At 32.2% G+C, this 16,752-nt stretch overlaps 1 protein-coding gene across 3 annotated transcripts; it reads right to left on the bottom strand.

Annotated features, from left to right (window-relative positions):
- Positions 1 to 7,450: 7,450 nt before the first annotated feature.
- LOC134261542 (sulfotransferase 1E1-like) lies at positions 7,451 to 15,781 on the bottom strand. 3 transcript variants are annotated; one of them, XM_062743969.1, is made up of 5 exons: positions 15,367 to 15,781; positions 10,568 to 10,891; positions 10,191 to 10,297; positions 8,234 to 8,435; positions 7,451 to 7,647 (listed from the first exon to the last, which is right to left on the bottom strand). In XM_062743969.1, the coding sequence occupies exons 1-5, from the start codon at positions 15,536 to 15,538 to the stop codon at positions 7,538 to 7,540; spliced, it is 915 nt and encodes a 304-aa protein (XP_062599953.1). In that variant the 5' UTR covers positions 15,539 to 15,781; the 3' UTR covers positions 7,451 to 7,537. The 3 variants fall into 3 exon arrangements, with proteins under 3 accessions (XP_062599953.1, XP_062599952.1, XP_062599951.1); XM_062743968.1 differs by lacking the exon at positions 15,367 to 15,781 and adding an exon at positions 11,369 to 11,659; XM_062743967.1 differs by lacking the exons at positions 7,451 to 7,647; positions 8,234 to 8,435; positions 10,191 to 10,297; positions 10,568 to 10,891 and adding exons at positions 13,149 to 13,479; positions 13,683 to 13,884; positions 14,197 to 14,303; positions 14,582 to 14,905 and having other exon boundaries at positions 15,367 to 15,775.
- Positions 15,782 to 16,752: the final 971 nt, after the last annotated feature.

Below are 16,752 nucleotides of genomic sequence, written 5' to 3'. Positions count from 1 at the left end.
TCCTCCCTGTTTCTTTCTCTAGTTTTTTAAGCTACGAAAATAACCCTGTCCAAAAAAGTCCCTTTATGACATAAAGATATATGAAATACAGAGGGCGGACCTTTTCTGATAACTGCGTTTTAAGGTCCGCCCTGTCTATTTTTCTAGTTTTCAAGCTACGAAAATAAACCCTGTCCAAAATTTTCCCTTTATAATATAAAAATATCTGAAATACAGAGGGCGGACTTTTTCTGATAACTGCGTTTTAAGGTCCGCCCTGTCTATTTTTCTAGTTTTCAAGCTACGAAAATAAACCCTGTCCAAAAATTTCTCTTTATGACATGAATATATCTGAAATACAGAGGGCAGACCTTTCCTGGTAACTACGTTTTAAGGTCCGCCCTGTCTCTTTCTCTAGTATTTTAAGCTACAAAAATAAACCCTGTCCAAAAAAGTCCCTTTATGACATAAAGATATATGAAATACAGAGGGCGGACCTTTTCTGTTAACTGCGTTTTAAGGTCCGCCCTGTCTATTTTTTTTAGTTTTCAAGCTACGAAAATAAACCCTGTCCGAAAATTTCTCTTTATGACATGAATATATCTGAAATACAGAGGGCGGACCTTTTCTGATAACTGCGTTTTAAGGTCCGCCCTGTCTATTTTTCTTTTTTTAGTTTTCAAGCTACGAAAATAAACCCTGTCCAAAAATTTCACTTTATGACATGAAGATATATGAAATACAGAGGGCGGACCTTTTATTATACTGCGTTTAAAAACTTTAAAGTCATATAAGGCGTTTTTTTTTATTATAAGTTCAGACTAAAAATATAAAATAAAAAAGATCTTTCTATTTGTTTTGGTACTTTTTATACCACTGTAAAGATAGGACCGCTGCATTTCATTTCCGGAAATCGACATGGCATTTCTGCCATTTCTTTATTTCATTTCCGACAATTTGTCTTTTCTTTTCTGACATTTATTTCTTTTAATTTCTGGAATTTTTGCAAGGTACCTCTCGGGCAATTTAATGTTTACCAGGTACATGTATATAGAAATGGAATTTTGAAAATTATTAAACACAACATTTTTAATATAAAAGTTCTGTATACATGTATATACATCTGTACATGAAGCACTAAGTCTAGTTAACAGAGTTTAATGAGCATGCAATTTTTTCATAGCATTTAATGTTCACTAAATTAAATGTCAAAGACTGCGCCGAACATTGATTTACTAAACAGTCTTTAATTTATTCTTTAAAATTTTTCATTACCGGAAAGCACTAAATTCCTGAAAAATGTCGGAGATGAACACTTTAGAATGTCGAAAATGAAAGCTTATAATGTCGGAAATAAAAAGTTTAAAATTTCAACACCAAAAAACAAATCCGAAATGGAATGCAGACTGAAACATTTTATGAAAATCAAACAATTTAAATCAATCGCGTTTCATAGATATCCGAGATTTAAAACAATGGCCGATTCTTATCGACTCGGAATTTACATAATGTAAATATCAGACACAGTTTTAATTCAATTAGTTTGAATTTAAGTAATAGAAACGTGGGGATATTTAAGTTCAATATCGGTGAAATTTTTAATTTGAACATAAAAACCAAATCTCATGTAAATCTACGCTTAATCTATTATTTTTAATTTTTAGCTCAAATACGCCATATTTAGCTTTAAATATTCAAATAAAGATTATACATGTATGGTTAAAATTAACAAAAATGTCGCAGTTTTGAAGTGTATGCCTAAATATTTGGTTCCTTGGCATAATTTATTAATTAAAAAATCAGATCTGCATCATTCTATTAATATGTAAAGCTAACACATGACCATTAGGTTCACCGACCATTCAATCACAGCGCCATCTGCCGCGGACTCTACCTGTGGGTACGGTGGGTACCTGTCAGGTAAACAAATACGTCACACACCCATTGTTTTATTAGCTATACACACCGACAGATTTCACACCTTTAATCGTACTAATTTACAAAAAGCAAATTCTAAGGAAAAACAAACACTTGCAAAATAATTGTGGCATGATTTTTAAAGAAATCATGGCCCTAAACGGCACTGCTTAAAGCACACTATACGAGTAGATTCTTGTCTAGAGATACTTGTATGTTGTACAAAAAATAAAACACAACAGGGTTAATACTTCTTTCTTCATATAGTATAAACAAACTACCAGGTAGCCTTAATTTCATATGTTAAATTCAAGATTAAAATATTTTGCACCACCCGGACCTTAAAACGCAGGGGGACCTTTTCTTATACGGGCCGGACCTTTTCTTATAAAAGGCGGACCAAATATGATATCGTATTAGGTCCGGCCGGACCTTTAAACGAGGCGGACCAAATATTATGCGACACCGGACCGTTTCTCAGAAACTGTTGGATGGATTTGTCTGAAAATTTATACACTTATTATTCACTATACGGAGGTGTGCACCTGGTATTTTCAGCATGATTGGATGATTTTTCTGCATTTTACAGGTGTTTTTTCTTTTTTATTTTGTGATTTTGTTTGGCTCATTACTAGAAAACTAATAGACTTACAATCATCAAACTTGGACAATTTATGCATCTAGGGTAGAAGGTGTGTCACGACCTATTTCAAGGTCACTGTGACCTTTAATTTAAGTGATTTTTTTTTAAAAAAACTAAGTCTTTAAAATTTTATATTTCATAATCCTAAAAAATGTAAAAATATAGTTGTATCCTTATTAAAAAAATGCTAAATTAAGTAAAAACTTAATTTTTCATCATATACTTTACAGCAAATTCTGTAACAAATGTTAATGTTTTGAGAGGAATTCAGTTTGTCCCATGAGCATAATTATCAAGCACTGGTCAAGGAGAATTTTGATAGCAGAAATGTGCATGTCAAACTAGGGAGAAATTAACGAGTTCATTGTCTGGCAAGAGCATCTCTAGATCTGATCATGCAGTGTAATCTTAATTTATCTCTTGGGAGTTGTGCAAAAAGAAATGGCCTCATAGTTGCTTGTGTTAATTAAGAGTTCTTGATGGCTATAGTCCAGATAAAGATCTTTCAATTGGTGTAATGTAATTAAAACAAATTAATGTTTTAGTGTATGATTAAAACTAAATTAGTATTGTATAAATTATACATGTGTTCATTGAAAAAAAATTACATTTCAATTTTTATATATTTGCAACAAATTGCAGTCATGTCTCACTTAGAATTTTTTAGTCTAAAGAATAATTTTTTTTTTTTGATTTTTTTTATTAGACTGTAGCATTTCCATTATTTCCTAAAATATGCAATAAACAATTTAAAGCTGCAGATGGATATTTGTTAAGCTCTAACACAGCCAGTTTGGAATTATATGATGTATTATTTGTTTTAATTAATCCCTACACTTTAAGTCTCTTAGAGATGTATATGTACAATATTTTAAACATGATAAGAAATGGAAATTAGATCATTGAAATCTGTGTCAATCTGTTAATCAAGGTTACTTGATTTTCTTGCACCCTAACCAATTTATGATTATTGAACAATATTTGATGGGCGTATCATGCTGTGGCGAGACACTTTATTAGACAACAGTGAACACCTCTTACTAGATCCATAAAAAAAATTCTGAATTGGCACCTACTCTGAAAAACCCAGCGGGGGTCCTTATTGGACAGTTCTAGTGTTAGGTCTCTTTAGCGTCAGACATAAAAAGAGGTGCACGAGATTTACATGCATATTAGACCTCCTTAGCTCCTGACCAATTTCTTGGCGAAATTTACATTCCGGTAGAATGATCAAGAAATCAACATAACTCACTGATGGTAAAGTGCGAATCGAGAAAGTCTTGGTTTCGGACACCAGCTACCATTGGCACCTTTCAATTATCTAGTTAAATACATATAGCAAATTCATTTTGTAGGTGCTGCAATTGGTTTCTGTAAAATTTTAACACAAGCGACTTTTTATTTGTGTAAATGCGACAACTGGTTTACGTCTCTGAGACTGTTGGTTTATGTCACTTAACGTGAATACATGTATTATGAAATTATTCAAAATTGCATGCAAAGAATAATATTTTTTTGTAGTTTATGGTCATTTCTGACCATTTCTTGAAGAAATACGAAATGTTCCGTCAATTCTTCTTATGGGTATTGGAGTGAAAAATTCTCAAGAGGGACGTTAAACAATATATAATCAATCAATCAATTTTATGGGTATTGTGTTTTTTGTTATATTCTTTTGTTATTTTTAAATAGAGTGATATGGTATAAATGAGCAAGATGATGACACCAAATAATTTAAAACTGCACCAGGTAAACATATACGAGTGTCTTGATCAAGCGATCAAACTTTTTAAAACAACAAACGAATGCATAATGGTAATATTTTTCCTTGCAGTTTATATTTATTTAAAGCACGATGTAAGCATCATTAGAATTGTGTTGCATGTAGTCTACATTTATCCAGTAACATCTTAGGCACGTAGTATGCCAGTTGGGGTGTACTTTATTTTCTAAAAATAGTCTTTTGCTTTAGTTTTGTTTCATGTTTATATTTTTTATGTAGACATGCTCCCTTCACCAACTTTTTTGTATCCGTAAGGTAGCTGCTTTTCTGGAACTCACTGGTCTGAGAAAAAAGTGAGACAGACGACCGAAGTGCTGCAGTGCCACCCAAAAAAATCTGTTAAAAAATTGGGCACAAAACCTGCGATTGGTACTGGATTAATTCCTCCAAATTCTTATTTCAAATGCACAAAAGCTAAAAAAAAATCATGACCTCTAGAATTCTTGACGAAGCGTGTTGAAATTGAAACGATTTGTCTCTTATCATCTTAAAAGTGACAGTAAAAAATCGTAATGGATGGTCTCAATTTCATAGAGGGTTATTTACAACAGTTGTTTGTTGTGGAAATAGTAAGTGGAAATTGTAAAGGAATTTATTTGGAACACCCAGTTAGAAATATTTTTTGAAACCGAGAAGCAACGCACATTTGTGCACAATTAATACCGGTATACATTTTTTTTTCAGCTCGTCCGTCTTCGGACAGATACAGTTCTGCAGCTAACCGTAAGGTCCGCAAATCCAGCCGTTGTAATCTTCGCTGGCCAATGATTTCTAATACCTACTCTCCTCAGTTTATGAGGAGAGTAGCGTATGACAAACCCTTGGATATCAAAGATGGCCGTTGTAGGAAATGGAATAATTATAAAGAAAGGTTCCTTACACACGATAAAATAGGACTGTTCTTTCTAGCTGCTGAACGGCAGCGTAATGGTTATACATTTCTGTCTTTATAGTCAAACATAAAAACATGAAACCCTAAGTTACCACTACAGTTCTGGAGCTGTGTTCTTCAGGGACTGGAAATTTTTTGTTGGATTGTCAATCACCTGCGACCCTCATCCTTCCTACACATACATTGAAAAATAATGTCACGGGTCTTCAATGTTTAATAAACAGATCGTGTCTTTATGTCATTCAAATATGAGAATATTTTGTTGAGATAGTAAAATCTTCCATACAAGTTAATTATCGATTATGATACAAAAAACTTTTAACTCAAAAACGACTTATATATGGATATAAATAATTTTTTTCATTTTCTTTGAAAAAGTACAAAAAAATTAATATAAAATAATTAAGAGCTTATTCAATGCTCTTTCAATGCTGAAACCATTGTTTAAAAAGGTTGACACAGAGATCTATAAAATAACAAGATGTGTTTGTGAAACACTATGCGCCCGACGGCAACAAAGTTTAAAAAAATATTTTCAGAAGATAAGTCAAGGTCACAAGGTCATTGACCTTCGTGTCATTTGAAGAACTTCATTAGTGGAGTATGCACACCAAATATGAAGTCTCTATCTGTCATGGTTCAAAAGTTATGGAGAAAGTTTGTAAAATCTATTTTTAGCATAAAGGTCACAGACAAGGTCAGAAGATCATTGACCTTGGTGTCATTTCAAAGAGCGTCATTGGTGGAGTATGCTTATCAAATATAAAGTCTCCATCTCTCATGGTTCAAAAGTTATGGCGAAAATTCGAAAAAGCTATTTTTAGCAAAAAGGTCACAGTCAAGGTCACAAGGTCATTGACCTTGGTGTCATTTGAAAGAACTTCATTGGTGGAGTATGCATACCAAATATGAAGTCTCTATCTTTCATGGTTCAAAAGTTATGGCGAAGGTTAAAGTTGACAACAGACTGACAGACAAACAGACAAACAGACAAACAGACAGGACAAAAACAATATACGCCTCGGATCTATCGATCCGGGCGCATAAAAAGTTGGTGTGGCATTCCTCCTTAAATAAACGCGCACACATCGTTCTACTTTCTGACCTCATTCCTTTACACGTTCTATATTTAGGAATTGTATCCACTCATCAGAAAAAGCAGTGCCACTTTAATTTCAATTTCATAAGTCATGCAAACATACGACTAATTTATAATTCTTCACTAATTAATAGTATAGATGACAATGGAAACAGGAAAAAGGTCGCTTGCCTCTCCGGCCATTTTTGTAGTATAATTGTAGTCAGATCTTTCAATGTTACAATATTTACAACTATTTGTGCACATATCAAAAAGTTATTCGTGTATTTCGAACTAGTTCAAATACGTCTTGAAAGTTATACTTTTATTCTTTCAATTAAAATAATTTACAGGTACAATTTAAAGATATTTGTAATATCAATATGCCCGATAAAACTTTTTTCAAGACTTTATTCTTTAAAGCAATTATATGACTAACCAAGTCTGCTATATAGATGACTTGATAAGTCATTATATGTACCTTAATAAAATTAGAGATTTGATTATACTTGTAGTTTGCTTTCTATTTTTTTAACTTAACAATCAATACATTAAAAAAAAATAAATGAAAAAATTGGTCAAATCTACCAAATCAGTCACATCTTTTGATAGGTCACTTCTCTTATTCTGCATTAATTATGCATTTTAGGAAACACAACTGCATTCTTATTTATAATACCTGTGTCCTAATTTATGTTCTAGATCTAGTAATAGATCTTAAACATGTCTTGCTATTTTACTCTCAAGTCAGCATTCAAATTAAAAACATCCAGATGAAACTTTTATCAATTCTATTATCAGATATCATCGATTAGAAGAATGAAAAAAAAATCAGCAGACATGTTATTTACTATATACAATGTAGTATGCAATGAATTTTTAAAAAGTAAATCTATCATTAAAAAATTGAATGAATCTTATGTTTTCTTTGATATTTTATTATCTTTTATTCAGGTAATGGTAAATATATGACAATTACTTAAATTTACTTCACATATGGACCTGGTATAGAAAAATAATCAATAAAAACTTTTTTTCTTTTGGTTTGTGGATACTTATTTATAGATGGTAGTATATTCTTGTAAACTTGTATTCTGAATCTGCGGAAAAGTAGTAGAACAAGGAATCCCTTATATCTGAATTTAAAATAAAAACGAATAAGTTTGCATAATTTATTAAAGTTTAAAATATTCTGTTATTCGACAATGCTATTATTCAGCATGAAAAAATCCTTTAGCGCTTTTTCTATTCAAATTGTAGTTGAACATTGAAGTCCTTCATTTTCTCCTGGAATATTGTATCAAATTGCTCACTCAAGGAAACTGTAAAATGATTTTTCCAATCTCCAATTTCTCCTGTAAAATAAAGATGATCAAAGTATAGAAACAGAAATATAAACCTAATCAAAATATAAATCTCAAAATTTTATTTATTTATAACTACACGTATTACACATTTTCATATTGTAATGAAACGTAAATCAGTGAGTTAATTCTTTATATAGAAGTTATGGTTTGAGCACTATAGCTCTATATACCAAGGTTCGAAATAACCTTATAATTCCAAATTGTGAAAGATGTAATATTGACAGGTTTGGTCATCAAAACCTTACACATCCGAATTATATGCTTATATAAAATCATATTTTTTCAAAAGATTATAAAAATTTTACAAAAATTATTATAATCATGTTTACATTTTGAAGAAGTAAACATACTACTTGTTTTGTTTCTATTGATTTGCAGAATAGAAATTTTGAACAGTGTGCAAAATCTGCTCTCGTTGCCTTACATTGAGGGGCTACATTACTAGCTTCCATGTGAGGCTTCTGTTGATAATAAACTAAAAGACGGGGTCAAGTGTACTTGCCTAAAAGTTATGCTCTGTGCATTTTATCAACATTTTTTTCTTTCTGTTTTTTCATATCAAACATTGACCAACCTTTGCGATAAATGTTTGGGGGTTGTTTGAAAGCACCCTCTCCAATGACGAGTATTTTCTTAACATGAGATAGATCTTTCAAGGTTTCAGTAGCATGTTTTAACTTCTGGAAACTACATTTATCCACGATGTCTGCTATTTGTTGATCACTTAGATTGACATTCAAAAATTTTGCCAATCTGGAAGTCTCCTCGATTGGATTCTTTTGTCATAATAAAAAGAAAAAAAAGTCCAATAAGCCACAACGGTCACCTGAGTAAACAGAGCTTTGTTGTTCTTCAGCAGCAGCTTTCTCCCATTATATTCCTATGTAAAACTTTGATCAAATATTGTATGTTTATCCTTTCTCTTGGGGCAATGATTTAAAACTTGAATTTAAACTACACGTATCTAATGTTTCTTACATAAAAATATGACCTATCATGACTATGATGTTCTTGAGATGAGGAGTTATTATTTATATTTTTATAACTTTCATCGGCCATTATTGCCCACCCTTAAAATTCTTTACCTATGATGGTCATGATTTGCACAAGACATTTCCATCTTACCCTCGAGTGTCGTAATTTGAAGGAACTTGAATTTAAGTTTATTACCTAGGTACATGTAATGACAATAATTAATAATAATGTGAAGCAAGCTTTCACTATATCAAAATGTAACTCTATTATGTATATCCCCTCGTAAGAGGGTGTTGTTGCTTTATGATTTGAACAAACATGAACGCACCAATAGATACCCTGTGCCATGATTATTCCGGTCATTTTGGAGAAGGAAAAATGTTAAAAGTTTACAATGACAACAACAACGACGATAAACAACGATGCATTTTGATCGGAAAAAGCTAACTTTAGCATATCATTGATTGTAAATTACTGCCATGGTAACATCATAACAACGCCTGTAATGAAAGAGAGTCTCGATTGTTTGGTTTCGTTAGAAAGATATTTCAATTCAAAGTGTCGAGATCTGAACCCTGAAGTCGAAAATTTTATCTTATTGACTTAGGTGAGTTGCAGCTGAGGTTGGAACCTACGGTCAAACGACTACGATTGGAGGACTCCGTCGTCTGAGCGACCATATTCACAGAAGTAGAAAATTTAAAATGATATAAATAAAAAGGTCTTTGCGATTAAATTTGAAAAAACATATTTTAGCTTTCCCAAAACACAATTGAAACAATACATTTTAAAACTTTAAATATGAAAAATTAAAATTATACTTTTTTTTCCTGGACGCTTTAAACGCTAGACGGTCAGTAGCCTCCACATATATATCGTTCATTTTTCAAAACGAGGTACCAGGGATTGTTCACGCTTTTATATTATTTTTAAAGTAATTTGGTGGAACACATTAACAATTTGTTCACATGTATAAAAAACTAGAAATGAACTTTTTTTTCTTTCAGATATTTTTAAAAGTAATTATGTAATCCTTTTTAGAGCATTTTACTCTAATATAATGTACTTAGAATGTTCGTTCAGTTTAAGGAGGGTCATGATTGCTGTATACTTCTTGGATGATGACATTTTGAATTGGAATTGTCCAATAAAAAGACTATTTGAGGGTGTTTTATTGATATGTTATGAAGATGTATATTGCTGTTATTGTTGGTTATTTACGCCTCTCTGAAAATTTTTTCACTCGATCTGAAGTGACATCAGCTACACGTGGTAGGCTGCAATTTTAGACCCATACTTGGCACATACTTAAAGTCATTGAGCTTTGATATCTCTTCATGACATCTACTGCAATACGGATCTTGGTTTATACGGTCTCATTTGAGTGACAGGTAACTTTTTATCCCCATTTTTCAGTTAAATTTGTATCAATTCTTTATTTTGTGAATTTAGCAGAGGCAATCGCAACGATGTCATGAAAAACAGTTCCAATATTTTTCGTGAATGCCTGGCATGCAACACAAAATGAAAAAAAAATATTTATGTTTGACTTGTACCTTTTTCATACTCTCATAATGCACTATACAAATTGAATCACATTTGTCGGTCATCTTTGCTTGTTCAAATTCTTTCACATATTCAAACCAAGAACCCATCGGGCATGCTAGAAAAAAAAAAAGTAGATAAAAAGGGAACTATTTCATCTATTTTTAACACTTGTTTTCGTTAATCATAATGGCCATTTGAATCATTCAACTTAAATTCCTTAAATACGCATTTAATTTCGAAGACCAATTTGCAAAAAATAAACCATTTGGCTTGAAAGATAGACGTATATTATAATCGTAAAGTAGGAAACATTTATACTTTTTGAAGTAAACTTGCATTAGAAATCATCTAATGAATATGGAACTTTTCTACTAGTAAAGCTTACCTGGACCGAGAAATATTTGCTCCAGAAAAGTTTGAAAGGGACAATCCTCGGGTATTCTGCCTGATGTTTTAAATTGGTAATACAAAGAGACGGCAACGTCTTTTGGATTTCGGATGACATGTACAATTTTCCCACCATTTTCTACATGTTGCTTTGGAAGCCATCGATATGGAACATGTGTATTCAGTGTTCTTGGAGAGGGTAGGTCATTGATATCCCTTATATCTGGGATAGCTTCAAGGAATACGGTTGTTTTCGCTTCTGTCACGTATTCAGCTTTGCCTTTAAGCAACATGCAGATAATTTCCCAAAGCCAATGTGTTCCTGTTGAAAAAAATAATTTTGTGCAATTGTCAAATTATCAATTTTTGGAAATAATGTTAGCCAAATCTACTGATAATTTCACTTCATAATGGGATGGGACGTTTTCAAAGAAAATTTCAAAATTTAAAGGGGTACAATTTTTTGGAGAGAGAGAGAGAGAGAGAGAGAGAGAGAGAGAGAGAGAGAGAGAGAGAGAGAGAGAGAGCTTAATTCAATGACCTTTATCTTTTCTTAAATGCATAAACCTTGATAAAAATTTAATTTCAGGTGTTATCATCTTAAAATGCCTGGAAAGTTCCCACTAATTACATGTATATCAATGTCTTTCTAAAAAATGAAAAAAAAAAAAAAAAAAAAAAAAAAAAAGTGCAAGATTTATAGATTTTTCTTTTCATGATAATTAGGGGTATATATGAAAACTTTTATAAGAGTTTGTAATTCATTTGACATAAAAAGATTTTTAAAAAAATGCAGCACCTGATTTAGGGAATGCAGCTAAAAGTACATCGTCGTTTCTGCATTCCAAATTCCTGATCTCTTCAAATCTTTTCTTGGCATCTTTCTTCAACGGAATAAATTGTGGAACAGTCATCCCATCACAAACAATTCTTTCATTACTATGTGTACTTCTATCACCTTCTTCCTCCATTTCCAAGGGACATATGTCTCGATTTTAAATGACGCTTTGCGTTTTTACACTGAAGTTGCCCTTGCACTAATTTTATTTAAACAGGTTATCAAGCTCATGCATAAAAATGTACCTTTCGTGATAGTGCACCAAAAAAAAAAAAATAGGACACGACATTTTACACTTCTCTAAAGGTCCCCCTATTTTGCTCTGAAAGACTATATATAACGGTATGTACAAACATATTTCAATAATGCTCGTTATAAAATGTATTAATCGATACCCCCCTTGAATCAAATCATCAAAGAACAGAATGAATTCTTGGAGTTAAACATTCAAACAATTAAAGAGATGAAATAATCAATTATCAATCCTTCTTACTTTTCCTTCGTTTTCCCTTGAACATAGCTAATAAACAATACTCCAAAATTGCAAAATTGTAAAAAAAAAAAAAAAAAAAAAAAAAAATAAACTGTTTCATTATTTTTGAATTAAAATGTCTTTATTCCTTCAACTTACATAGACGGAGATACATGCATTTTGTATAGTCAGTTTTATTCTTAATTCCCAGTAATTAGTAGAAACTTGTTCATGTTGTGTCTAGCACGTTCCTATAACGTCAACATGGTGATTGCAATTTCAAATTCTTTTTACATAATATTAATTAAAGCTAAAGCCATTTTAATGAAATTCATACACTTTCTTGTACATGTATACTTTTTTCTGGTTAATTTTTGTAAAATCTGTTTTAAAAAAAGCCAGTATAATAAGTAATGATAATTCCCTTAATACGTTGTATATTTAAACATGATATATAGTTTAAGGTTCTAAGTAAAGCGATTTAGACAAATTTCTTTTGTTTATTCAACTTAAACCCTTTTACCGAAAAGTAAATGATTTTGCATAATGACGTAGAGAGATTGAACAAGGAAATCCTCCAAAAAATTTGGAAAAGATAGACTCTGTGGTGTTTTTCCTGTTTTCGTATATCGTACGAGTTCACTATAGCTAGGGTGTATCCAGTCAACATGTCAATGGAAAAATTACTAGTCAATTGATATACCTGAATGTCAAGTTGAAGGCGAAAACAAACACCATCTGCTATAGAGTCGCAAAGTAAGGAGTGATCCTTACGTCGCGAGTTCGAATCCCATTGTGGGACTGGAGACCGGTCTTAGGATGAGACCGTATAAGCCGAGGTACCGTGTCGCAGTAAAAACTCCTAGCTGCTCAATGGCAGTAAGTGCCGAGTATAGGACAGAATTTTCAACCAGCAAGTTGTGGCGTTTCTATATAAGCGAAAATTCTCGAGAGGGACGTTTAACAATAAAAATCATCAAATTTCCCTTGTTAATTCTGCTTCATACTAATTTATTTCGTGCACTTGTGGGGTGCAATCTCTCATTCGAGACAATGTTTAAAATTTGAAATTCTTATACAGTATATATAAACATTAAAAGTGTACAAGCTTATATGTCAGTAAAATTAGTTACATTATAAACATTTTATTCATCTGAGGTATATTTAAAACCAAGAGTTTATACATGTAGGAACTATAACTAGCCATATGAATATAAAATTAGAAGGAACTTTTAGAATTTTTTAATTTTAATCCTTAAAATCCTACTTCTTGATTTGATGAATGCTACAATACAATAAATGAAAAATGTAGTTGTAAATCACTACCAATTATTCATTTCAATGTTTTTCTTCAACACACTGCTATGAACATACGGAGAAAAAAAATAATGCAATTAGACAACCCCTTATGAATGCATAAATCACAAACTCTGCATAATCTACTTAAGCATATTAAGATATCTATAACTCAAATATATTGTAAGGCGTTTTTATTCAAACTGTAATTTAATATTAGAGTCTTTCATTTTCTCCTGGAATAGTTCATCAAAATGTTCATTCATGGAAACTGTAAAATGATTTTTCCAATCTCCGATTTCTCCTGAAAAATATTTATAATCAAAGTACTAATACGGTATTAAAACACATGATCAATATGATCAATTTCAAGATTTTATGAACGTTATTTTATTTTAATTGAAATTAAATTATTGCCCAAGAATATCAAATTCATGGTCTTAGCACCTTGTAATAAGGTGCAAATTTATAAGACATATCACCGGAAGATGACAGATGTCGACCTACCTTTGCGATATATGTTGGGTGGTTGTTTGAAGGCACCTTCTCCAATAACCATTATTTTCATTCTCTGAGAGCGATCTTTAAAATTTTCAGCAGCATGTTTTAAGTTTTGGAAACTACATTTATCCACGATGTCTACAATTTGTTGTTCACTTAGATCGACATTCAAAAATTTCCCCAGTCTCGTAGTCTCCTCGACTGGATTCTGTCATCAACATAAAAAGAAACAAGTTTTCATTAACAACAACGTTCACCTTATTCAAGAAAGCCCTGTTATAACAGCAGATTATCATATATATTCCAATGCTAAACTTTTATGATATACTGTAATCTATGATCTATGTGATGTGGGAGGAGGGCTATGAGCTTATTTTATTTGTCATTTCTCTGATCTCTGTTTGTGGATAATGTTTTTCCACCAACAGCCAGGAATCATCAGGCAAATTGATCCTTATTATTGCAGGATACACAAAATCCCCAGTAGAGATTTTTAATTATATATGCATTTCTGTCGTACCTTTTTCATACTCTCATACTGCACTACAAAAATTGAATCACATTTATCAGTCATCTTTGCTTGTTCAAATTCTTTCTCAAATTCAAACCAAGATCCCATCGGACATGCTAGAAAAAGAACAACAAACGATTAATAAAGGGGGCTATACAGGCCATTTCTTTTTTTAAAAAATGCTTGTCTTCTCTCGACCGACTGACTACAAATGGATGGACTAAAACTCAGAATATTCATTTTAAAGAAATCTTAGAATTTGCATCTGCAAGTGAATCCTTTGACATGAAAATTTAACATCTTGCATAATCATATTATTAGGAAAACTTATCCTAGATCTATTAAACGAAGTGCAGATCATCTAATGAACATCTTTCCTGGTAGTAAGGTTTACCTGGACCGAGGAATATTTCTTCCAGATAAGTTTCAAAATGATAATCTTCTGGTATGCTGCCTGATGATTTAGTGAAGTGGTACAACGAGACAGCAACGTCTTTTGGATTTCGGATGACATGTACAATTTTCCCACCATTTTCTACCTGTTGCTTTGGAAGCCATCGATATGGAACATGTGTATTCAATATTCTAGGAGAAGGTAGGTCATTGATATCATTTATATCTGGGATAGCTTCAAGGAATACAGATGTTTTTGCTTCTTTCATGTATTCAGCTTTGCCCTTGAGCAACATGCAGATGATTTCCCAGAGCCAATTTGTTCCTGTTTAGTTCAATAAAAAATCTCAAATATAGTCTTCACGATGCGTGTTGCTATAACTTCTACACAATGTATGTTTATGGGGATCAAGATTTTAGAAAGAGAGAGAGAATTGACCTCTATTGATTTCATGCGGACACTTACGTCAATCAAATTTCCCTCGCAACGGAGCTAGTTGGGGGAGGGGTGGGTAAATATTGCGCTTGCGTGTGTGTGCTAGTCTGTCCTTGTGCGAAACGGAAGCGAAGTAATTTGCATCGAAGCGAAGTAATTTGCATCGAGATAGATATTGAATGCTATTTTTATTTATAGATTTGCTCTTTTCGAGGGGACGCTCCGCTTTGCGGTGCCCTTGTTGAAAAGTGTAAAGACTCACATCTTATCATGATTATTGATATGGTATACATAAAAATGTTTTTAAGAGTTTGGAATTTAAATGACAGTTAAGAATATAAAAGCAGCACCTGATTTAGGGAATGTTGTCAAAAGCACGTCGTCCTTTCTGCATTCTAAATTCTTGATCTCTTCAAACCTTTTCTTAGCATCTTTCTTCAACGGAACAAATTCTGGCAGAGTCATTCCATCAAAAACGATTCTTTCATCATTTTGTGTATTTTTACCACGTCTCTCCTCCATATCGAAGAGAAAAAATGTTCAGATTTTGTTAACACTTTGAACAGTTGCCTATGCAGTAATGTTGTTTACACAGTAAAACGTGCACATATACCTTTCGTGATAGTTCAAATTCATATAGGACACGACTTGGCGCACATAACTATTTATCGGATCGAAAGACTGCTTCAGTATGGGCAAACAAATTTTCATAACGCCGATTCATGGAAATTTGTTAGCAGACACCTTTGCCGCCAAAAGGCTACATCTTTCAGAAAATGATAATTCAGTTTATTTTGTTGCATCAAGAAAATGAATAAATAAAACCCCAAAATACTGACCTGTTTTTTTTTCCATCCAGTTTAAATGCTGTTGATTACAGAAACCAGTTGATCAAGGAGTTATGCACTTTTCGAGACTCGGGGATATTTTGTACTTTATTGTGGAAAATAGGGTTTTTCTCTCATATTCGTGTGAAGCCTGACTTTCATCAGGTAAGAATATTTAAAAGCCTGACCAGTCTGACCACAAGGATTTAATATTTTTTCATCGTATGCTTTAGGTTCACTAATTTTTCAAGTGATATACCAGAGACTAATGAAGAACATTATTCAAGATCAAAAGTTTATAAAGCAATACAAAATAGGAACAGAGTACGACAGCTGTAGTGATCTGTTCAGACAGATATAACAAGATTTTTTTTACTATTTACTATTTCAATTTGCTGACAAAGTCATTGTATCGACCATAGAACTAACGAAATGATGACTTTAACCACTGATTTGTTTCGTCAACTTGTTTGTAAATAATTTTTCTTGATTTAGAAATTTTTCATGCGTAAAGCATGCTCTTGCTTATCAAACCAACTGAGATATATAAACTCCGTATGCAGGTGATGAAGGTATATTGCTCCACAAGTCAGGGAAGTTGACGATAGAAAAGTTTAAGTCATCTCGTTTATCATAGAGCCTGGTTATTAGATTACCATTAACGTCTTTTGCAAGCAAAATATCCATATATGAAACAGATGTGTCAGACTCTGTAGTCTCCTAAATTTAAAAGTAGTCTGTACATTCATATAGATGGAGACAGATATTATGATACACAGCACATAGATGATATTTAAGGAATAATTTTTTTTAAACTTTTTGGTTTCATGATGTAATCAATCGAGTGGCTTGCGTGATAATTTACATGAACGCCGAAGTCGTTTAAGCATAAAATTATCACGCAAACCA

This window comes from Saccostrea cucullata, unplaced genomic scaffold, assembly GCF_032062105.1.
Source record: "Saccostrea cucullata isolate Sc308-1 unplaced genomic scaffold, CSIRO_AGI_Scuc_v1 ctg407, whole genome shotgun sequence".
In the NCBI taxonomy this organism is placed as follows: Eukaryota; Metazoa; Mollusca; class Bivalvia; order Ostreida; family Ostreidae; genus Saccostrea; species Saccostrea cuccullata.
Note: the sequence above shows the minus strand (reverse complement) of the source record. Positions and strands in the feature narration are given on the sequence as shown.

Bases quoted from the DNA above. Each gene is read 5' to 3' on its own strand.
- LOC134261542 (XM_062743969.1), bottom strand. From the start codon at position 15,538: ATGGAGGAGAGACGTGGTAAAAATACACAAAATGATGAAAGAATCGTT. The intron at 10,892-15,366 runs GTGCTGCTTTTA...TTTTTTCAACAG, and splicing joins GACAACATTCCCTAAATCAG to GAACACATTGGCTTTGGGAA. The intron at 8,436-10,190 runs GTACAAGTCAAA...TTATGACAAAAG, and splicing joins ATTATGAGAGTATGAAAAAG to AATCCAATCGAGGAGACTTC.